General features: G+C 42.0%; 1 protein-coding gene across 4 annotated transcripts in view; it reads left to right on the plus strand.

The window, feature by feature from the left end:
* Positions 1–17,468, plus strand: part of LOC131697669 (ubiquitin-like protein 4A) — a 17,602-nt gene extending 134 nt beyond the window's left edge. The window contains exons 1-6 of one of the 4 annotated variants that reach the window (XR_009307437.1): positions 1–837; positions 5,144–5,419; positions 6,276–6,532; positions 7,251–7,428; positions 11,903–12,000; positions 15,963–17,468. The exon at positions 1–837 is cut by the window's left edge and continues 134 nt beyond it. Coding sequence is in view for 2 of the 4 variants with exons in the window: in XM_058988204.1 (XP_058844187.1) it covers positions 5,154–5,249; positions 6,276–6,532; positions 7,333–7,363 (384 nt within the window). In the remaining 2 variants the exon portion in view is untranslated. Of the gene's footprint in view, positions 838–5,143; positions 5,420–6,275; positions 6,533–7,250; positions 7,933–11,902; positions 13,642–15,962 lie in introns of those variants that run through there. The other 3 variants (XR_009307436.1, XM_058988205.1, XM_058988204.1) reach the window with 3 other exon arrangements.
* Positions 17,469–25,228: the final 7,760 nt, after the last annotated feature.

Below are 25,228 nucleotides of genomic sequence, written 5' to 3' on the forward strand. Positions count from 1 at the left end.
ATCGGCTTAAATTTGTTGCAGTAAAACAACAGGTTTTATTTTAGAAAACTTTCAATTTTGTGTTATTTGAAACAATAATTTGACCTGTTCAAAACAAAGAAAATGTGTAGTGAAAGATTTGTCATAGTTTTTCATTTATGGTTATGTGGTAGAAAATTCACAAAACAAGGTATTCTAAACAATGTTAAGAACACATATTTTATTATTATTATTTATTTCTTAGCAGACGCCCTTATCCAGGGCAACTTACAATTGTTACAAGATATCACATTATTTTTACATCCAATTACATTATTTTTACATGCAATTGCCCATTATACAGTTGGGTTTTTACTGGAGCAATCTAGGTAAAGTACCTTGCTCAAGAGTACAGCAACAGTGTCCCCAACCGGGGATTGAACCCACGACCCTACAGTCAAGAGTCCAGAGCCCTAACCACTACTCCACACTGCTGCCCTAGCCACACAAGTGTTTAAATAAACACTCCCTTTAGTTAAAATGCCTGGCCAGGTAACTTCTTAATTATTGTATCTATTTAATTAAGGATTCCCCTTTAAGAAGGCTGAACTCCCATGAGCCTTTGTTCTTTTTTAAACAGGTAGAGGGTGGAAGGGAGGCAGGTTTTGTGTTCTGGGTTCCTCCATTTTGTGTATGGTGGTGTGGTTTGTGTGCAGGTTCTGAATGGGTTCCAGTTGGCTTTCAGGATTTTATTTACAAGAAAATTATATTAAATAAGAACTATACCTACCTTGGAGCATCTCTTGGACAACTTGTTGCTGTTGGACTGCCACTGGAACTACAGAATAAGCATCAACAAACAAACAAACAAACAGTCGGGTGAGAACATTCTGGGGTTGTTTCCATTTTTTGCATGTGTTTCTTTTTTGCTTGGTTGGATTACTTGGATTATTTTTTGGACTTGATTTGTTCGAGACATTGTTTTGCATGAGTGCTATGTGTGTGATAATTTTTGTAATATATATATATATATATATATATATATATATATATATATATATGCATTTATAAGTTTTTTTTTACTATATTAGTAATTGGCTATTTCATATCTTTATTTCCTTGCCTGACTTTAAAATTGTTTGTTGCTTTACCCTCTACTATTTGTGGGCTTGTCTTAAATCATTTGCAATTCACTTGTGTGTAGTTTACTGGTGTGTGTGGCATTAAATTTGTTAATTGAGGACCCTCGTTTTTTTTGGTTTTATTCGCTGTTGGCTGAAGCTTTTAGTTTCAAACCGTTACAATGTGGCAACCAATTGCAAAAGTAGAAGTTATGAGTCATGAAGATAATTCTGAGCCACCCTTTTGACTGTCTGTTCTACTAAAAATATGGTCTCTGTCTCCTCTGTATGCAAGAGTTTTGCTCAAGTTGCTACATGCCCAACTGTCACAAGTTTGGCAGTGTTATGTGGGCTTGTTCTCAAACTGACTCTGCACTGAGTGTTGTGACAGGCTCCAGGTTTGCAAATCTTAATAAAGCTTGCTGTTTGAGAATCTACAGTCTCTCTTCCTTTCAATAGAATTTCCAAGACAGTTATTTCAATAAGTCAAGTGAAATCTGTTTTTTGCCAAAATTTCAAGGAATCTCCAAAAGGGTTCTTTAATTATTCAGGGGTCTAAAGGGTTAAAATATATAAAAGAAAATAAAATGTATATCCTAAAAGGTTGAAGGGCTCATAAGTGAATGGTCATGGGTCAAGAGTCAGTGGTCGGGGGGGGGGGGGGGGGGGGGTGGTCTATGTCCAATGGGGAGGGGCGCGGAGGATGAAGAGAGGCAAAGACGAGCCACGCGCGTCAAAAAGTCCAGCGCGCGCTGGACTTTTTGACGCGCGTGGCTCGTCTTTGCCTCTCTTCATCCTCCGCGCCCCTCCCCATTGTCCCTCTCTGTTCCTCCCATCTCTCCACCCCCCCACTTTCCTTTCCTGGGGGGCTCCCATCTCTCTCTCTCTCTCTCTCTCCAACCAGCCTTCTTTCTCAGCACTTTATTTACTCACACACGTTCATCTCAGCCACTTCACTCATACCAAGCACAATCCACTAGCTCAAGCCACACAGCTCTTGCTATATAATATATAAAGAGTTCAATTGTTATTTATAACTCATATAATTAGTCCAAAGTCTATTTGTGGTTTGGTTTTATTACAGTATATTTCTATCTTAAAATGATAAAAAATATTATATTGTCACCAAAGTGGTCATTGAGGATTACATGGTTAATGTTTTATACAATTTAATTCTTTAAAATAAAAAAATATAGATCTATATATATATATTACACATAACTTTTGATTTATTCCTCACAAATCAGTAATTTTACAATTCAGGATAATTGGGATATATGCTAATTACATCATTCCAATAGCTATTTATAATTCGTATAACTGCGTAAAATTCAATTTAGGGTTATTACTCATTAATTTATATATTAAAATAAGTTCAAATATTATATTGTTACCAAAACGGCGTTTGTGGATAATATATGTTCAATGTTTTATACAATTTTAATTATTAAAAATATATATTTAATTTAAATATATGTACCTTTCCAGTTAAGTGTCACAAATTGAATTATGGGTAATATGAAAATATATGGGATATGGAGAAACCCATTGAATTATTCTGCCGTAAACACCGCAATTAACCACCAGGGGGAGATGTTCGGAAACTGCATGCAATCTTGTATTTGACCAAATGTAAACAATTATCATTTTGTCTACGAACATCCGATCCAGACGCATGATACGTCTTTGGAAAGCCACAAAACGGCTTTTTTATATAACAAAAAATAACCCCTGCATATTGAGCTACAGGACACAGCACGAGCAGTGAAAGCAGGGTCCCCACAGACTTCTATCAGGCGCGTTCACGGTCATAACAAAGCCTACGTCAGCATGCTCGCTTCACAGAATGTCCGCCCCCATGCTTGCCTGGAGTTTCACATCGCAATAGGATTCTCCTCAGGTAAAACAAAACCGTATTGTTATTTATACCTGTTTAAGGGGCTTGTTTTTTGGCTGTACGGCTTCATCTCATCCTTTTTGTTTGTCATAATCGAAAGCGCGCCAGCCTCCGTTTTCTGTGTTTGTTTTAACCCTTTGCAGTCCATTTATTAAGTGCGCAACAGGCACGTCAGGTTTTCACACGCGCAGTTAATTTTAGACGCGCTGTTTAAAAGTATTTTTTTTCAGTCAAACGGGTTTAAATGGCCCTGCATATCAACAAAGCACTCACTAGGAATCTCCAGCCCCGCCCCACCCTTTCGTTTGCTATAGCGTTTACCTATGTAAGAAATAAATAATAATAATAATCATAATAATAATAATAATAATAATAATAATAGTAATAATAATAGTCGTACATACCGATCGATCATCTCTGGATCACTCGTTTTATCACCAAACTCCTCAATAATGCGATCCAAGTCATTATTTTATTACTATAACATCTGAAAAAATCTCTACAAATGTCCATGATATAGTCTCTGTGCGCTGACGCACTCAGCCAGCTTGTTTACTATGAACGCCCCGTTATCTGATACCTGATACCATATATGACTATTCATGAGATACGCCTTTTTTTTTTTTTTCTCGACTTGTTTCGGCTCCTGTCGCTCCCACTCGGCAATTGAATGGTTGTCTCGGCTTTTTCCGGAGAAAAAACGACTAAACACGCGTTTATTGCGTTGCTATAATGATGTCGGACCCAGTCCGACAAAGGACCTGTGAGGAATAATTGCAATGTCGGACCCAGTCCGACAATGGACCGCAAATTAATGTTGCTGTGTTGTTTTTTGCTATGGATGATTTATCTGATTGCCCCTGCTAATGCTTTATTGTGCACACACGAGGTTGTTGCCTCGTCATGGTTTTAATGTCACCGGGTGTGTGTTAATTTCTTTTTATTGTTGGGAGTTCGCTGCACACGAGTTCTGAAGGAGTGACGTCGCTGTTTATTATATTGTTGTTCTTGTTTCCCTGCAGCATTGATTGTTGGCCAATCTGTATCTATCATTTTGGGATCCATGGTGGTTGCATTACATTAGTCACTTAAACTGTAATTTCTGATTAGAATTCACTGTGTTGTTTATGAATTTGTGTGGAGTTTATTGTTTTAATTAATATAGTTTTCTGTTTTAACAAGATATAAACTGAAAACACACAATGTGTGGGGTTTGTCAGTGTGTGCCTCGTAATCACGTGACCCACGATTTCAGACTACAGGGGGTGCGTTCACGAGAGGCAGACTTTGCTAAGTCTGCGCAGATTCTGCAAAGATTCGGAAAATTCCTTGGCTACTTGCTCCGATTCTGTGCGGATTCTGCGCAGAATGACGGAAGGCTGCGTGTCGTGAACGCACCCGAACTCTCTCCACACACAACACACAGCGTTCTTCTGCCTGCCGTCACTCCTGCACACGTGAGGGGAATACTGAACCTGGTAACAAATTCAAATCCATGCGTTTCCAGCAGATGTGTCCGTCCTCGCCTCTTGCTTTGCTCGACTACCTCTAAGAGAAATGTGTTGGGCTTGTCTCTTCACCTCAGTGTTGCTATTGTGTTTAAATTGACACATTTTTTTCTGCACTTGTATTAAATGTCGCTTCATCTGTGAGACTGAGAAATAATTCTCAGACAATATTATGTCTGTAGACCAAGAGAAAATTCATAATACTGTTCTGTGACAATGTGAAGCACTTCCAGTGTATTTATTTATTTATTTATTTTTTATTGCATTTATATAGCGATTTTTGTACAAGCGTTTCACAAAGCACTGTACAGTACAGAGCACAAAAAAAGAAAAAAACACAATACATTTCTATAGCATGCCACACATACAGACCATAATAATACAAAAGCAGCAGTTTTTATGAAAGTGTGTTTTTGCTCTTGACAATACTCGCTAGATTGCTCTGATACTGTGTGTGTGTGTGTGTGTGTCAGTGTGTGTGTGTGTCAGTGTGTCAGTGTGTGTGTGTGTGTGTGTCAGTGTGTCTGTGTGTGTGTGTGTGTGTGTGTGTGTGTGTGTGTGTTCTTGTCTCTTGCCTGTCCGGTGAGGATGAAGATGTAGTTTCAGTGTTTAATGCTCATCCCCTCACTGTGTGTCTGTGTGTTCTTGTCTCTTGACAGGTCTGTGAGGATGAGAAGGTCTCCACAGTCTGGAGTCTGGTCTCTGACAGGCTCAACATACCTGTCAATCAACAGGGACTCCTCTACAAAGGCAAGGCGCTGGCAGGTAGGCTGAACAGCACAGCACAGCACAGCTCACCCCTCCTCTCACCCCTCACCTCATCCCTCCTCTCACTCCTCGCCTCACCCCGGGTCAGTGTGGCACAGCCTGCCTGCTCTTCTGAACAAACACTTCAGCCCTGCCGACGCAGTGAGAGTCTGGAGCAGCAACACAAGGTAACCTGAACACAAACACACACACACACACAGACACACACAAACACACACACAGTGAGAGGCTGGAGCAGCTACACAAGGTAAATTGAACACAATAAACACGGCTACACACACAATCCTAGCTGCAGCAGATGTACAATGTTATACAGACACACACAGACACAGCTGTACAGTGACACCGAGACGCACACACAATCACAGCTGCAGCACACACACTCTGAAATGCAGGTGTAGAGCAGCGTGTAGTTGTGACTCTGTGTCTCTCTCCTCCCCCTCTCCTCTCCTCTCCTTACTTTGTTTAAAAGAATAGAAGCACACCCAGTGAGCAAGGCATTGAGCAGCCCCACATCCCGCTTCACAATACCGCTACATATTGACTGACTGTTCGCATTGTGTGTGTTTGGTAAGACAAACCACATTTTCTACTTCTACTTTCTACGATTGGGCAAGTCAGCGGTTGTTTGATAACAGAACATAAAACATCACAGAGTGGGTTGAACTGCATTGCTGGAAATCAAGGCCCTTTAAAATGTGTACCTTCCCAGCTCAGGTATTGCTGAGGTAAAGAGACACTTCCTACAGGAGGACAGGACGTTGTCAAGGAGGGGATGTCGTCACGTGTCCTGAGGGCTTTCTTAAAAACATTGTTTTATTATTTCTAAGCGTACGTTGTTATTGCCTTTTAGCTCTTGAGCATAATAATCTCAATCCCGTTTGAAATGACACTAAGTGCATTTGCATGGTGGCAGATGAGGGATGTCGCTTCACTCGAGGCTTGCGTACTGATGAAGATGTAGTTTCAGTGTTTAATGCTCATCCCCTCACTGTGTGTCTGTGTGTTCTTGTCTCTTGACAGGTCTGTGAGGATGAGAAGGTCTCCACAGTCTGGAGTCTGGTCTCTGACAGGCTCAACATACCTGTCAATCAACAGGGACTCCTCTACAAAGGCAAGGCGCTGGCAGGTAGGCTGAACAGCACAGCACAGCACAGAACAGCTCACCCCTCCTCTCACGCCTCGCCTCACCCCGGGTCAGTGTGGCACAGCCTGCCTGCTCTTCTGAACAAACACTTCAGCCCTGCCGACGCAGTGAGAGTCTGGAGCAGCAACACAAGGTAACCTGAACACAAATACACACACTGCTATACACACACACACAGACACACACACACACAGTGAGAGTCTGCAGCAGCTACACAAGGTAAATTGAACACAATAAACACACACACTGCTACACACACACACACACACACAGAGTGAGAGTCTGAAGCAGCTACACAAGGTAACCTGAACACAATAAACACACACACTGCTACACACACACACACACACACACACACACACACACAGTGAGAGTCTGGAGCAGCTACACAAGGTAACCTGAACACAATAAACACTCACACTACTATATATACACACACACACACACACACACACTGCTACAATGCACACCGGATTTAAAAGTATGTTCTGTATTACAGTGCCACATGTCGTCTCTTTTGGCAAGTGATATTTTCAAAATAATATTGAGTGGCAATAAAGAGTGCTGACTGTATTTGAACCCGGAGTAACTGTTTGTTAAGGTAGTTAGTAACACTTGTGATTGTATTTAATGATTCTTTATATCCGTGATTGTCTTGATTTCAATGCAGTTAATTAACGCAGAAGTTGTTCTTCCCTGCAACTATTGTAAGGATTAATGCTGCCTCTTTCAACTTGCGGTGCATGCTATGTATTTTTTGGGGGACACTTGTGGGACAGGTAAAGTTGTATATAATGTCCAACTAGGCTGAAAGCATTTATAGATTGCTTAATTTTTTTTTTATATTTTAGGTGATGAAGTGACACATTGAATATGGGGCCTGATGAGAGAAGTATCCTTTTCATGTGGTTTTGGTTTTGCCGTTGTGAGCAGGTATGGGAGACAGCACCGTGTCTGCATGTGAAATAACAAAGTCATCGCAGTGGAGGGACTCTCTGAAGGCTGCTGTTTGTGGATTTGTCTTGTAATGTGAGTGATCTACTGTACTGTGATGCCACTGGCTGTACGCATGCTGCACTGCAGGGGAGAGACCGCTGGCATTCACAGGGCATGCTTGTTCATTTAAAGCACGCTGCACTGCAGGGGAGAGACCGCTGGCATTCACAGGGCATGCTTGTTCATTTAAAGCACGCTGCACTGCAGGGGAGACACCGCTGGCATTCACAGGGCATGCTTGTTCATTTAAAGCACGCTGCACTGTAGGGGAGACACCACTGGCATTCACAGGGCATGCTTGTTCATTTAAAGCATGCTGCTGTGGGATGTTTGCACAGTGATCTTGTATCTTATTTTCAGGTGAAGTTTTGAATGTATCAAGTTGGAAGACTTGGCTTAAGATAATGAACTCCACTTTTCATAATGTAAATAGTTTAGTTTGCATGATTTGATAATACAGGTGGATTTAATTAGACAACAAAACCACCCATTACTCCATAAACAATGACTTGAACATTGAATTACTTTACCACAACATCTGCACACACACACACACACACATATATATATATATATATATATATATATATATATATAATGTATGTATATATCAATACATGTATATATGTGTTCTTATCTAGTGTCGTGGTAGAACAGTTTTGGCCTTAGCAATAGTCAATGCTAGTAATTGGAAATGCTGAGTAATTGAAAGTATTTTATGTGTTTCACTGATCTGTCATGAGGGGTGTTTGTGCTGCACTGAGGGTCACTGATCTGTCATGAGGGGTGTTTGTGCTGCACTGTGGGTCACTGATCTGTCATGAGGGGTGTTTGTGCTGCACTGTGGGTCACTGATCTGTCATGAGGGGTGTTTGTGCTGCAGTGTGGGTCACTGATCTGTCATGAGGGGTGTTTGTGCTGCACTGTGGGTCACTGATCTGTCATGTGGGGTGTTTGTGCTGCACTGTGGGTCACTGATCTGTCATGTGGGGTGTTTGTGCTGCACTGTGGGTCTCTGATCTGTCACGAGGGGTGTTTGTGCTGAACTGTGGGTCACTGATCTGTCATGAGGGGTGTTTGTGCTGCACTGCGGGTCACTGATCTGTCATGTGGGGTGTTTGTGCTGCACTGTGGGTCACTGATCTGTCATGTGGGGTGTTTGTGCTGCACTGTGGGTCACTGATCTGTCATGAGGGGTGTTTGTGCTGCACTGTGGGTCACTGATCTGTCATGTGGGGTGTATGTGTTTCACTGATCTGTCATGTGGGGTGTTTGAGCTGCATTGTGGGTCACTGATCTGTCATGAGGGGTGTTTGTGCTGCACTGTGGGTCACTGATCTGTCACGAGGGGTGTTTGTGCTGAACTGTGGGTCACTGATCTGTCATGAGGGGTGTTTGTGCTGCACTGCGGGTCACTGATCTGTCATGTGGGGTGTTTGTGCTGCACTGTGGGTCACTGATCTGTCATGAGGGGTGTTTCTGCTGCACTGAGGGTCACTGATCTGTCATGAGGGGTGTTTGTGCTGCACTGTGGGTCACTGATCTGTCATGTGGGGTGTTTGTGTTTCACTGATCTGTCATGTGGGGTGTTTGAGCTGCATTGTGGGTCACTGATCTGTCATGAGGGGTGTTTGTGCTGCACTGTGGGTCACTGATCTGGCATGAGGGGTGTTTGTGCTGCACTGAGGGTCACTGATCTGTCATGAGGGGTGTTTGTGCTGCACTGTGGGTCACTGATCTGTCATGTGGGGTGTTTGTGTTTCACTGATCTGTCATGTGGGGTGTTTGTGCTGCATTGTGGGTCACTGATCTGTCATGAGGGGTGTTTGTGCTGCACTGTGTTTCACTGATCTGTCATGTGGGGTGTTTGTGCTGCACTGATCTGTCATGAGGGGTGTTTGTGCTGCACTGTGGGTCACTCATCTATCATGTGGGGTGTTTGTGCTGCACTGATCTGTCATGAGGGGTGTTTGTGCTGCACTGTGTTTCACTGATCTGTCATGTGGGGTGTTTGTGCTGCACTGATCTGTCATGTGGGGTGTTTGTGCTGCACTGTGGGTCACTCATCTATCATGTGGGGTGTTTGTGCTGCACTGATCTGTCATGTGGGGTGTTTGTGCTGCATTGTGGGTCACTGATCTGTCATGAGGGGTGTTTGTGCTGCACTGTGTTTCACTGATCTGTCATGTGGGGTGTTTGTGCTGCACTGATCTGTCATGAGGGGTGTTTGTGCTGCATTGTGGGTCACTGATCTGTCATGTGGGGTGTTTGTGCTGCACTGTGTTTCACTGATCTGTCATGTGGGGTGTTTGTGCTGCACTGATCTGTCATGAGGGGTGTTTGTGCTGCATTGTGGGTCACTGATCTGTCATGAGGGGTGTTTGTGCTGCACTGTGTTTCACTGATCTGTCATGTGGGGTGTTTGTGCTGCACTGATCTGTCATGAGGGGTGTTTGTGCTGCATTGTGGGTCACTGATCTGTCATGAGGGGTGTTTGTGCTGCACTGTTTCACTGATCTGTCATGTGGGGTGTTTGTGCTGCACTGATCTGTCATGTGGGGTGTTTGTGCTGCATTGTGGGTCACTGATCTGTCATGAGGGGTGTTTGTGCTGCACTGTGTTTCACTGATCTGTCATGTGGGGTGTTTGTGCTGCACTGATCTGTCATGAGGGGTGTTTGTGCTGCACTGTGGGTCACTGATCTGGCATGAGGGGTGTTTGTGCTGCACTGTGGGTCACTGATCTGTCATGTGGGGTGTTTGTGTTTCACTGATCTGTCATGAGGGGTGTTTGTGCTGCACTGTGGGTCACTGATCTGGCATGAGGGGTGTTTGTGCTGCACTGTGGGTCACTGATCTGGCATGAGGGGTGTTTGTGCTGCACTGTGGGTCACTGATCTGTCATGTGGGGTGTTTGTGCTGCACTGTGGGTCACTGATCTGCCATGTGGGGTGTTTGTGCTGCACTGTGGGTCACTGATCTGTCATGAGGGGTGTTTGTGCTGCACTGTGGGTCACTGATCTGTCATGTGGGGTGTTTGTGCTGCACTGTGGGTCACTGATCTGACATGTGGGGTGTTTGTGCTGCACTGTGGGTCACTGATCTGTCATGAGGGGTGTTTGTGCTGCACTGTGGGTCACTGATCTGTCATGAGGGGTGTTTGTGCTGCACTGTGGGTCACTGATCTGTCATGAGGGGTGTTTGTGCTGCACTGTGGGTCACTGATCTGTCATGTGGGGTGTTTGTGCTGCACTGATCTGTCATGAGGGGTGTTTGGGCTGCACTGTGTTTCACTGATCTGTCATGTGGGGTGTTTGTGCTGCATTGTGGGTCACTGATCTGTCATGAGGGGTGTTTGTGCTACACTGTGGGTCACTGATCTGTCATGAGGGGTGTTTATGCTGCACTGTGGGTCACTGATCTGTCATGAGGGGTGTTTGTGCTGCACTGTGGGTCACTGCCACACAGGGTCACTGCCACACAGGGTCACTGTATTTTGGATCATGTTTTTTTGTTTTTTTTAAAACCTTTATTTAACCAGGAAGTCTTTTTAAGATTCAAAATCTCTTTTTGGAGACAGATCTGACCAATAGGGCAGTGTCACAGACACGGCCGGATTGGGTAGCGTCAGACCAGAAGCATGAAATAAACAGACAGAGATGTGTGGTTTGGTGAAGCTGAGCGAATGCTTTGCTCAGCATTTAATAAACAGAACAGAAAATAAAAGGTTTTAAACACAAAACAGGACACGGCACTTGCGCCAAAATAAATAGACAAACAAAACATACTAAACAGTTAACAAACGGTGCACAGAGAGACAAACAAACACGGTGAGTACAAACACTTCTAGATTATTATTTGACTTCACTTTTACGTTCTCCTTCTCTCTCACCCGTTCTCCACTCTCGAACACCCAACCCCGAGTGAAGGAAAATGTGTCTATATATACTGTTGTGCTGGGATTCAATTACTAATTAATTATTCACTTGAATCCCAGCACGTGAATTAATTACGTGCAACCCCGTGCTCACATATTACATTTAACCAGCACGTGAAGTGATTTGTGCCCTCCTCGTGCCTAAATATAAATCTACATTTTTAGCTACACGTGAAACACAGACCCGTTTATATCCCGTGTACCAGTGACTATACACCAACATTAACACACGCACACAACATACAACACATAATATGCACACAGGGGCGGGGCACATTGCCACAGGCAGCAATACAGAAACAATCACACACATTAACAGATTAACAGAAACATTTCAAAAATAATAATACCATGAAACAGTAATTAATCAGGACATTCCATTGGATTATTTGCAACTTTAAAATTAATTAAAACAAGTACATTTATCAGAAATAAAATTTCCCCCCTGATTTTTTTTAATCTGTTAATAATGAGATAGTTTGATATGCTTTTGAAGGTCGTTCCATGACCAGTGTTTGCTCTGCAGTTGATAGAATGTCATTCGCTTGGTCGTTATTGTTGTCTTTGACAGATTCCTGGAGTGTGTGGCTGTGTGCCTGAGTGACATCCAGAACTTAAGAGAAGTCGTTTCAATTCTGGTTCTTTCTTGAGGAGAGGTGCCTTGTAGTGGTGAGTGTCAGGGTCAGTGTGGCTCGCTCCTGTGACTCTGAGCCCTGGAGCCGCTTTTAAGGGACAGTGTCCTGCAGAGTCTGCCTGTCTGCCCTTGACATTGTGTGAGGGCGTTTGTACCTGAGAATCAGGACTAGCTTCTCGTGACGAATGGGATGCTGGCTGGAGCATTTCTTTATGTAGTTCAGCATGTTAGTTCACATGTAGCTGACAGTGTGGACGTGCTCATCTTGCATTGCGAGTGTCAGCTGGTTAATTCATGACTACAGTAACCTGCAGGTCACAGCTTGCACAGGTTCATCAACATTGTCAGTTCCTCATGTATCCAGTGTGCGCAGTGCTGTAGCAGACAGTGAGGAGTAGTGGAGCAACAATCAATCCATTTATCCATCCTCTGCCCTTAAATTTCCCGAGCTGCGATTACATATTGTTGAATCGATGCATGAGATGAGAGCCCAGTTTGGAGTCTGCTGTTGCCGTTGTCCCAGGAAATATGTTGATCAAGCTCTAGAATTTAAAGGGGAGGTTCCATTGTTTCTAATGTAACCGAGCCTAGGCTAGGAAATAAGTAGATCGAGCCAGGAAATAAGTTGATCGGATATGTTAATGAAAAATAAATAATTTAAAATTCATTTTGTAGGTATAATTTATATCAATTAGTAGATCGGATTTATTCATCAGTATGCTGCTTGATAAGATGATGTGAATATCGCTTTAGATCCGATATATTAGCCTAACAAAAATGCATAATTTAAAATGACTTTTGTACGTATAATTTACATTAACATGTAGATCGGATACATTCGACAGCATTACGCTAGATAAGGGAATGTGAATATCGCTGTAATATATATTAGCAGCAAATAAATCATTTAAAATGAATTGTACGATTGTACATTTCTGATTGTGTATTTCTGTTTGTGTAACAAACGTTAACTAGCAAAACGTGTTGCGTATTGACGTTATTTTGCATTTCTGGAGGTGTTTTTGTTTTGGGAAGCACTACAGTTTGGACAGCAGGTATGCGAGCGATTGTCCAAAAGTTAAAGCATGAGTTTCAATCATGGAAAACATTAAGCTCCATGCTGCGATCACTAACTAGGCCACGGAGCACATCAATCACAGGATGTACTTGAAAAACGTTGCTAATACAGTATTATTATTTGATATTTGTTCTTTCATTTATTTTACATACAGTATTTTGTATAATAAAGGACAGAAAATGAACAGGAAACTGGTTATCATAGTGCATGTGTTTCAATTACAAGTTTGGGAAGAAACAATACATTCATTAATTAAAATCTAAAGAGTTAACGTCTTTGCTAAACCGTGGTAAATACCTGTAGTTCAATACCAACCATGATTTTGTGTTGTGAGAGAGATCATACAGTATATAAGAACATAAGAACATAAGAAAGTTTACAAACGAGAGGAGGCCATTCAGCCCATCTTGCTCGTTTGGTTGTTAGTAGCTTATTGATCCCAGAATCTCATCAAGCAGCTTCTTGAAGGATCCCAGGGTGTCAGCTTCAACAACATTACTGGGGAGTTGGTTCCAGACCCTCACAATTCTCTGTGTAAAAAAGTGCCTCCTATTTTCTGTTCTGAATGCCCCTTTATCTAATCTCCATTTATGACCCCTGGTCCTTTTTTCTTTTTTCAAGTCAAAGAAGTCCCCCGGGTTGACATTGTCTATACCTTTTAGGATTTTGAATGTTTGAATCAGATCGCCGCGTAGTCTTCTTTGTTCAAGACTGAATAGATTCAATTCTTTTAGCCTGTCTGCATACGACATGCCTTTTAAACCTGGGATAATTCTGGTTGCTCTTCTTTGCACTCTTTCTAGAGCAGCAATATCCTTTTTGTAACGAGGTGACCAGAACTGAACACAATATTCTAGGTGAGGTCTTACTAATGCATTGTAGAGTTTTAACATTACTTCCCTTGATTTAAATTCAACACTTCTCACAATATATCCAAGCATCTTGTTAGCCTTTTTTATAGCTTCCCCACATTGTCTAGATGAAGACATTTCTGAGTCAACATAAACTCCTAGGTCTTTTTCATAGTTCCCTTCTTCAATTTCACTATCTCCCATATGATATTTATAATGCACATTTTTATTGCCCGCATGCAATACTTTACACTTTTCTCTATTAAATTTCATTTGCCATGTGTCTGCCCAATTTTGAATGCTGTCTAGATCATTTTGAATGACCTTTGCTGCTTCAACAGTGTCTGCCACTCCTCCTATTTTTGTGTCGTCTGCAAATTTAACGAGTTTGCTTACTATATCAGAGTCTAAATCATTAATGTAGATTAGGAATAGCAGAGGACCTAATACTGATCCCTGTGGTACACCACTGGTTACCTCACTCCATTTCGAGGTTTCTCCTCTAATCAGTACTTTCTGTTTTCTACCTGTTAACCACTCCCTAATCCATGTGCATGCATTTCCTTGAATCCCTACTGCGTTCAGTTTGAGAATTAATCTTTTATGCGGGACTTTGTCAAATGCTTTCTGGAAATCTAAATAAACCATGTCGTATGCTTTGCAGTTATCCATTTTCAATGTTGCATCCTCAAAAAAGTCAAGTAGGTTGGTTAGACATGATCTCCCTTTCCTAAAACCATGCTGGCTGTCTCCCAGGATATTGTTACCATATAAGTAATTTTCCATTTTGGATCTTATTATAGTTTCCATAAGTTTACATATAATAGAAGTCAGGCTTATTGGTCTGTAGTTACCTGGTTCGGTTTTGTCTCCCTTTTTGTGGATTGGTATTACATTTGCTATTTTCCAGTCTGTTGGTACAACCCCTGTGTCAAGAGACTGTTGCATGATCTTGGTTAGCGGTTTGTAAATAACTTCTTTCATTTCTTTGAGTACTATTGGGAGGATCTCATCCGGCCCAGGGGATTTGTTTATTTTAAGAGCTCCTAGTCCCTTTAACACTTCTGCCTCTGTTATGCTAAAGTTATTTAAAACTGGATAGGAACAGGTCGACATGTGGGGCATGTTGTCCGTGTCCTCCTTTGTAAAAACCTGTGAAAAGTAATCATTTAATATATTTGCTATTTTTTTTTCTTCATCTATGATTTTGCCATTTGTGTCTCTTAGACATTTAACCTCCTCTTTGAATGTTCTCTTGCTGTTATAATATTGGAAAAACATTTTGGCAGGCTACTATATATCGGCATCATTTTAAAATGGTAAATCCCTGTAGTGCAACAACCAATAAGACATGTAACGAGAAAGAGATACAGTATATTGAATTAAAGTGAATTATCACAATTTAAAATATTAGCTATACTAATATTAAAATGTATAAAATGACTTGCCCTGCTAATAATATTATGGATGCAGCATGTCATTATATTACTGAAACATTTTAAGTTTGATTAAAGATTGACAACATTTTGACATGTAAAATCATTTAATATATAAATAAATCTCCGCGATCACACATAAACTACATCAGATTGACATCGATGTTATAGAAACATAAAAAGACAGGGGTTTAAAACAGTTTACCATTGAAACAGTCGTCGATCACACATTTTAAAGTTCATACGAAAAGACAGTGGCACGAACACGCACCAACATAGTACACGGGCAGATAAAAATAAAAAGCCATGCAGTGAACCTCCCCTTTAATCAAACTGTAGCCCTGCCTTACTTTTGTCTACTTTTAGAACATATGAACATAAGAAAGTTTACAAATGAGAGGAGGCCATTCAGCCCATCTTTGCTTGTTTGGTTGTTAGTAGCTTATTGATCCCAGAATCTCATCAAGCAGCTTCTTGAAGGATCCCAGGGTGTCAGCTTCAACAACATTACTGGGGAGTTGGTTCCAGACCCTCACAATTCTCTGTGTAAAAAAGTGCCTCCTATTTTCTGTTCTGAATGCCCCTTTATCTAATCTCCATTTGTGACCCCTGGTCCTTGTTTCTTTTTTCAGGTCAAAGAAGTCCCCTGGGTCGACATTGTCTACCTTTTAGGATTTTGAATGTTTGAATCAGATCGCCCTGTAGTCGTCTTTGTTCAAGACTGAATAGATTCAATTCTTTTAGCCTGTCTGTATATGACATGCCTTTTAAACCCGGGATAATTCTGGTTGCTCTTCTTTGCACTCTTTCTAGAGCAGCAATATCCTTTTTGTAACAAGGTGACCAGAACTGAACACAATATTCTAGGTGAGGTCTTACTAATTCATTGTAAAATTTTAACATTACTTCCCTTGATTTACATTCAACACTCCTCACAATATATCCAAGCATCTTGTTGGCATTTTTTTTATAGCTTCCCCACATTGTCTAGAGGAAGACATTTCTGAGTCAACATAAACTCCTAGGTCTTTTTCATAGTTCCCTTCTTCAATTTCAGTATCTCCCATATGATATTTGTAATGCACGTTTTTATTGCCTGCATGCAATACTTTACACTTTTCTCTATTAAATTTCATTTGTCATGTGTCTGCCCAGGTCTGAATGCTGTCTAGATCATTTTGAATGACCTTTGCTGCTGCAACAGTGTTTGCCACTCCTATTTTTGTGTCGTCTGCAGATTTAACAAGTTTGCTTACTATACCAGAATCTAAATAATTAATGTAGATTAGGAATAGCAGAGGACCCAATACTGATCCCTGTGGTACACCACTGGTTACCTTGCTCCATTTTGAGGTTTCTCCTCTAAGCAGTACTTTCTGTTTTCTACATGTTTACCACTCCCTAATCCATGTGCATGCATTTGCATCCATGTGCATCCCCTGGTCAGCTGTCCAGCTCACTGCTGCAGAAGTTTGTTTGGGGCTGGGACAATGGACTTGTGTGTTTTAGCCATTTGTTAATCTTTGAAGAGGACCTGCAAGTTTGTCTTGCAGTCTTCCCTGCAATAATGATGGACTTTATTTATTTGAGAATCTGTGTTGGAAAATGTACTTTTTGACGGTGAAGTTGTGTTTAAAAAAACAAGTAAAGGAAATGTACATGATCTCTAACTCGCTATTTGACAAATAACAATTAAAAAATGAAAGCATGTGTGATGCCTATTTCCCTGCAAGCCCTTTTCTTTGCCCACTGGAGCACACAGCCTCTTATGGGGGTTTGGAACCGCAAATCACTGCATCTTAAACACACAGCTCTAGAGTCCGTAACTACAGCATGTACTGTACCGTTTATTGTGTGTGTTTTAATGAAGTCTGCTGCTGTACTTGTCTGGCTGTGAGCTTTTGCGTTACCAACAAACAAGGAATTAAACAAAACAAAAGCAGCTCCGTTCTCAGCCTGGCGTGAGATTGATTTTTTTTTTTTTTTTTATCTACAATGGGAAGTGCTTTAGACTGAACAACCTCAAGCTCCCTTCATCTTGTCACAGCTCTGCACTGTGATATAAAGTCTATTTCCTGTACATTGTCATTATTTTTTGTGTTTTATTTATTGTGATTATTATTATGATTTTAAGAATGTATCGGAAATGTCTTTGTTTAGTGGTAAGGTTAGTCCGAGTCATTACAATGGGCAACTGAGCTGTGTTAAGATAAAACTTTTTTTTTTTAAATTAAAGAAAATTATCTTTATTAAAATCAACAGTTCTACTAAATGGCCACACGATGGCAGCATTGAATAAGGAATAGCAAGAGCTTCGTTCTGCCTGTCTTCATAAAGTGCACTGCCTGCTTTGCCCATTGTTGTAACCTGCTTGACAAAGCCACGCTGAATTAATCAGCTCACTGGGGGTGGGGGTGTGTCTATTTATTATTATTTTCTTAGCATGTGCCCTTATCCAGCGCGACTTACAATTGTTATAAGATATCACATTATTTTTTACATACAATTCCCCATTTATATAGTTGAGTTTTTTCTGGAGCAATCTAGGTAAAGTACCTTGCTCAAGGGTACAGCAGCAGTGTCCCCCCCCACCTAGGATTGAACCCACAACCTTCCGGTCAAGAGTCCAGCGCCCTAACCACTACTCCACACTACTGCCCGTATTTGTTTGACTCTGTCAAAGATACAATAGAAGTGACTCTTTTATTTTAGCTATTTTCAAGGCAGTAATCACCTCCATGTTGTACAGATCATTAGTCCAGTTCAAGTCACAAATGACTGCAGCAGTACAGCTGGTAGGATGGCTCAGTTGGGAGAGCACAGGGCCCTGATTCCCAGGGTTGGTGGTCCAAACCCCATTCACAATGCCTGTTTTTCTGGTTTGTTTTTTTTTCAAGTTGGTTAATTTGCCTTGTAGGCAATGTAAAACTAACATCAAGGACAGCTGCTAGGTGTCGCAGTGGGGTTGGTCCCTGTGCTTAAATGCTGTTTACCTTGAGAGACTGGGATCAAATCCAGGCTGCAGATTGAAATCGTCTGTTTTCACAGCACCTTGGAGTTTGAATCTGTTAAAGACACGATAGAAGTGACTCTTTTATTGGATATTTCCAATGATCTGCATTTTGTACAAATCATTAGTTAATGTACTGGAGGTCATTTGACAGCAGGAGAGAGCAGTTGTCTGGCTGCCTCAATTGGTAGAGCACTGGACTCTGATTTCCAGGGTTGTTGGTTAATCTGTCGATTTAAAAAATATTGTTAAATTTACCTTTTTATCAGGTTTATAAGGTTTGGCTTTGAATCCAGTTTAAGTCACAAATGAAACGAAGCTGAGAATCCCCTTAGCCCCCAGGTCCACACCACACAATGTAATAATGTGTTTCACGCAGCAGGAGAGCCAGTCAGCTGGATAGCTCTGTTGGTAGAGCAGCAGGAGAGCCAGTCAGCTGGATAGCTCTGTTGGTAGAGCAGCAGGAGAGCCAGTCAGCTGGATAGCTCTGTTGGTAGAGCAGGGGACTGTGATTCCCATGGTAGCGGGATGAAACCCTTGCTAAGGGTATGTGTTTCATTTTCATTTCAAACACTTTGCCCATTTTGATAGACTTGGGTTTACATAACAGGACATCGTTTCATACGAATAATAATATAATGAGGGTGATATAAGGGCTTCTCTGCAATGCCGGCTTGTCACAAGCAGACAGGTGGTGCAGTGGGCTAGTTCACTGGTATGCTGTGTTGGTTGCTGTGGGGGACTGGGTTCAAATCCAGGTGCATTTCTCCTTTGTTTTCAAAGACTTGGTTAATTTCTTATATAAGGCAATGAAAAAGCAGACTACTCCGTGGAAGTGAGATGGGTTGGAATCCATTTCAAGTCACAAATGAAACGAAGCTGTGAATCAAATTAGCTCCAGGTCCACACCACACAATATAATAATGTGTTTCACGCAGTAGGAGAACCAGTCAGCTGGATAGCTCTGTCAGTAAAGCAGGGGACTGTGATTCCCACGGTAGCGGGTTCAAGTCCCGCATGTATATTCTTCTTCATATAAATTCATTTTGACCTTTTGTGAGCTTGGTTTTAAATCCATTTTGTCACAAGTCTCTCTCAAGCTGTTTATGGCTCCCCAGGTCTACATCACAACATGTAATAATGCTTTGACCAGGCCCCTTCATAAGCAGGCTGGTTAGCTCACCTGTAGAGTGTGGGATTCTGTTTCCTAGAATTCTGGGTTCAAACCCACCAGGTGTTGATTGCATGTGTATATTCCTCTTTTTCTCTTCAACAATGTTCTCCTTATTGATAAAGCAAGTGCCACGAAAGCGGGCAAGGTGGTCCAGTTGTTTGATCTGGTGTCCTCAAATGCAGGAAATGAGCCCCAATGTATTTATTGTACACAGAATGGATTGAAGCCGTGCTGTGCAGCTCAGCGTGGTGTTCGGCAGCTCTCTGGCTGGCTCGCTCGGTATATGAATTGAAGCCGTGCTGTGCAGCTCAGCGTGGTGTTCGGCAGCTCTCTGGCTGGCTCTCTGGGTATATGAATTGAAGCGTGCTGTGCAGCTCAGCGTGGTGTTCGGCAGCTCTCTGGCTGGCTCGCTCGGTATATGAATTGAAGCCGTGCTGTGCAGCTCAGCGTGGTGTTCGGCAGCTCTCTGGCTGGCTCGCTCGGTATGGTTTGGATTCAGGCACCCCGCCTGGGCCTTTGAGCGCGTCTGGTTTTTGTGTGATTCTCAGCACTCTGGCTGGCTCAGTATGGTTTTGGACGTGCATTAACTCTTTCCGTCGCTGGGTGGAGTCTTGAGCATACATTCATCAATAGGAGGTCATGAGATTTCATAATCCATAACCTCCTACTGCTGCAAGTATGCCTAAGTCGTTTTTCATTCATTTCACACTGATTTTATTATTTTGTATTATTAAATGTTCGAGTTATTGGTTTATTAGTCCACTGTTTACATCCTAGTGCGTTTCAATGTTGTATTTTTTTTTTGTCAAAAAACAAAGTGATATTTTCATGAAAAACATTTACATTTAAAAAAAAAGTTAAAAAACACGCCGACCAGTGGAATAACGAGGAATTGCATGCTTCTCTTGTGTGGGTTACACTTGGTGCACTGTTCACTGTGCTGTACTTTCATTTTTAAAGAGTGAACCTTATAGACAATGTCACACACGATCCCACCTTAAGCCGATAGATAGCACAGGAGTCTGGTTGGCTAGGTTTGCATCAATGTGATTATTGGTGGACAGGGTTCAAACCTTGGCAGAAAAATGCAATGTGATGTTAAATGCCTTGTTTTTTACATTTATTGTTCCAGAATCTTTGATGTAATGTTAAAGGTAAACTCAGCAGGGGGTCTGTGCTGCTGGTCTATTTCAGCATCCTTGCAACCCCTCAGCTGCACTCATGAAGAATTCAAATACTGGGGAGCATCTGAGGTGCTTTGAGAGCTTTCTGATTGGTGTAGTTGGTAGCGTATCGGCTTCAGATTCTCTTAACAGCTGTTTCAAGTCCCACATGAAACACACGTTATGTTTTTTTCCCCTCATTTTCAGAAATATTGTTTCATTTACCTTATAGAGCTGCCGTATAATAGGGTTGGGTTTGATAATCCCTCCTCTCTTCAGTGGCATGCAACTCAGCATGCGTGTGCAGTCTCTGACAAGGGAAGTGAATCTCATATACCAGGTTAGAGTGCTGGTTTGTCACAAGCAGCCAGGTGGTGGAGTGGGCTAGTTCACTAGCTTTGCCTGCCTTTCACCTTGGAGGTCTGGGTTCAAAGCCAGTTCACAGGACAAGTGAACTGAGTTTAAAACCAGACCCACAATTCAATGGCACAGCATGACTGGTGTTCTCTGATTAAGAGACTTAAAAAAGAATTGATAAATAAACCCCAGCGTTGTGTTTGAAGTCTTGTGTTGTGTGCTTGTTTTGTTTCTCCACGGCGTCTGTTTGTTTGAATCTGTCAGATACAACAGAAGTGACTCTTTTATTGGATATTTTCAAGGCAGTAATCACCTCCATGTTGTACAGATCATTAGTCCAGTTCAAGTCACAAATGACTGCAGCAGTACAGCTGGTAGGATGGCTCAGTTGGGAGAGCACAGGGCCCTGATTCCCAGGGTTGGTGGTCCAAACCCCATTCACAATGCCTGTTTTTCTGGTTTGTTTTTTTTTCAAGTTGGTTAATTTGCCTTGTAGGCAATGTAAAACTAACATCAAGGACAGCTGCTAGGTGTCGCAGTGGGGTTGGTCCCTGTGCTTAAATGCTGTTTACCTTGAGAGACTTGGATCAAATCCAGGCTGCAGATTGAAATCGTCTGTTTTCACAGCACCTTGGAGTTTGAATCTGTTAAAGACACGATAGAAGTGACTCTTTTATTGGATATTTCCAATGATCTGCATTTTGTACAAATCATTAGTTAATGTACTGGAGGTCATTTGACAACAGGAGAGAGCAGTTGTCTGGCTGCCTCAATTAGTAGAGCACTGGACTCTGATTTCCAGGGTTGTTGGTTAATCTGTCGATTTAAAAAATATTGTTAAATTTACCTTTTTATCAGGTTCATAAGGTTTGGCTTTGAATCCAGTTTAAGTCACAAATGAAACGAAGCTGAGAATCCCCTTAGCCCCCAGGTCCACACCACACAATGTAATAATGTGTTTCACGCAGCAGGAGAGCCAGTCAGCTGGATAGCTCTGTTGGTAGAGCAGGGGACTGTGATTCCCATGGTAGCGGGATGAAACCCTTGCTAAGGGTATGTGTTTCATTTTCATTTCAAACACTTTGCCCATTTTGATAGACTTGGGTTTACATAACAGGACATCGTTTCATACGAATAATAATATAATGAGGGTGATATAAGGGCTTCTCTGCAATGCCAGCTTGTCACAAGCAGACAGGTGGTGCAGTGGGCTAGTTCACTGGTATGCTGTGTTGGTTGCTGTGGGGGACTGGGTTCAAATCCAGGTGCATTTCTCCTTTGTTTTCAAAGACTTGGTTAATTTCTTATATAAGGCAATGAAAAAGCAGACTACTCCGTGGAAGTGAGATGGGTTGGAATCCATTTCAAGTCACAAATGAAACGAAGCTGTGAATCAAATTAGCTCCAGGTCCACACCACACAATATAATAATGTGTTTCACGCAGTAGGAGAACCAGTCAGCTGGATAGCTCTGTCAGTAAAGCAGGGGACTGTGATTCCCACGGTAGCGGGTTCAAGTCCCGCATGTATATTCTTCTTCATATAAATTCATTTTGACCTTTTGTGAGCTTGGTTTTAAATCCATTTTGTCACAAGTCTCTCTCAAGCTGTTTATGGCTCCCCAGGTCTACATCACAACATGTAATAATGCTTTGACCAGGCCCCTTCATAAGCAGGCTGGATAGCTCACCTGTAGAGTGTGGGATTCTGTTTCCTAAAATTCTGGATTCAAACCCACCAGGTGTTGATTGCATGTGTATATTCCTCTTTTTCTCTTCAAAAATGTTCTCCTTATTGATAAAGCAAGTGCCACGAAAGCGGGCAAGGTGGTCCAGTTGTCTGATCTGGTGTCCTCAAATGCAGGAAATGAGCCCCAATGTATTTATTGTACACAGAATGGATTGAAGCCGTGCTGTGCAGCTCAGCGTGGTGTTCAGCAGCTCTCTGGCTGGCTCGCTCGGTATATGAATTGAAGCCGTGCTGTGCAGCTCAGCGTGGTGTTCGGCAGCTCTCTGGCTGGCTCTCTGGGTATATGAATTGAAGCGTGCTGTGCAGCTCAGCGTGGTGTTCGGCAGCTCTCTGGCTGGCTCTCTGGGTATATGAATTGAAGCGTGCTGTGCAGCTCAGCGTGGTGTTCGGCAGCTCTCTGGCTGGCTCGCTCGGTATATGAATTGAAGCCGTGCTGTGCAGCTCAGTGTGGTGTTCGGCAGCTCTCTGGCTGGCTCGCTCGGTATGGTTTGGATTCAGGCACCCCGCCTGGGCCTTTGAGCGCGTCTGGTTTTTGTGTGATTCTCAGCACTCTGTCTGGCTCAGTATGGTTTTGGACGTGCATTACCTCTTTCCGTCGCTGGGTGGAGTCTTGAGCATACATTCATCAGTAGGAGGTCATGAGATTTCAGAATCCATAACCTCCTACTGCTGCAAGTATGCCTAAGTCGTTTTTCATTCATTTCACACTGATTTTATTATTTTGTATTATTAAATGTTCGAGTTATTGGTTTATTAGTCCACTGTTTACATCCTAGTGCGTTTCAATGTTGTATTTTTTTTTTGTCAAAAAACAAAGTGATATTTTCATGAAAAACATTTACATTTAAAAAAAAAGTTAAAAAACACGCCGACCAGTGGAATAACGAGGAATTGCATGCTTCTCTTGTGTGGGTTACACTTGGTGCACTGTTCACTGTGCTGTACTTTCATTTTTAAAGAGTGAACCTTATAGACAATGTCACACACGATCCCACCTTAAGCCGATAGATAGCACAGGAGTCTGGTTGGCTAGGTTTGCATCAATGTGATTATTGGTGGACAGGGTTCAAACCTTGGCAGAAAAATGCAATGTGATGTTAAATGCCTTATTTTTTACATTTATTGTTCCAGAATCTTTGATGTAATGTTAAAGGTAAACTCAGCAGGGGGTCTGTGCTGCTGGTCTATTTCAGCATCCTTGCAACCCCTCAGCTGCACTCATGAAGAATTCAAATACTGGGGAGCATCTGAGGTGCTTTGAGAGCTTTCTGATTGGTGTAGTTGGTAGCGTATCGGCTTCAGATTCTCTTAACAGCTGTTTCAAGTCCCACATGAAACACACGTTATGTTTTTTTCCCCTCATTTTCAGAAATATTGTTTCATTTACCTTATAGAGCTGCCATATAATAGGGTTGGGTTTGATAATCCCTCCTCTCTTCAGTGGCATGCAACTCAGCATGCGTGTGCAGTCTCTGACAAGGGAAGTGAATCTCATATACCAGGTTAGAGTGCTGGTTTGTCACAAGCAGCCAGGTGGTGGAGTGGGCTAGTTCACTAGCTTTGCCTGCCTTTCACCTTGGAGGTCTGGGTTCAAAGCCAGTTCACAGGACAAGTGAACTGAGTTTAAAACCAGACCCACAATTCAATGGCACAGCATGACTGGTGTTCTCTGATTAAGAGACTTAAAAAAGAATTGATAAATAAACCCCAGCGTTGTGTTTGAAGTCTTGTGTTGTGTGCTTGTTTTGTTTCTCCACGGCGTCTGTTTGTTTGAATCTGTCAGATACAACAGAAGTGACTCTTTTATTGGATATTTTCAAGGCAGTAATCACCTCCATGTTGTACAGATCATTAGTCCAGTTCAAGTCACAAATGACTGCAGCAGTACAGCTGGTAGGATGGCTCAGTTGGGAGAGCACAGGGCCCTGATTCCCAGGGTTGGTGGTTCAAACCCCGTGCAACGTGCATGTTTTTCTTGTTTTTTTTTTCAAGTTGGTTATTTTACCTTGTAGGCAATGTAAATCTAACTTCAGGGACAGCTGCTAGGTGGTGCAGTGGGGTCAGTCCCTGTGTTTAAATGCTCTTTCCCTTGAGAGACTGGGATCATATCCAGGATACAGATTGAAATCTTCTGTTTTCACAGCACCTTGTAGTTTGCATCTGTCAAAGACATGATAGAAGTGACTCTTTTATTGGATATTTCCAATGGAGTGATATACATTTTGTACAAATCATTAGTTAATGTACTGGAGGTCATTTGGCAGCAGGAGAGAGTAGCTCTCTGGCTAGCACAGGTGGTAGAGCACTGGATTCTGACTTCCAAGGTTGTTGGTTCAAGACACATGTAAAGCACAAGTGTTAATTTATTGATTTCAAAAATATTGTTAAACTTACCTGTTTATAAGGTTTGGTTTTGAATCCAGTTCATCACAAATTAAACAAAGC

The sequence above is a fragment of the Acipenser ruthenus genome, chromosome 16, assembly GCF_902713425.1.
Source record: "Acipenser ruthenus chromosome 16, fAciRut3.2 maternal haplotype, whole genome shotgun sequence".
Lineage (NCBI taxonomy): Eukaryota > Metazoa > Chordata > Actinopteri > Acipenseriformes > Acipenseridae > Acipenser > Acipenser ruthenus.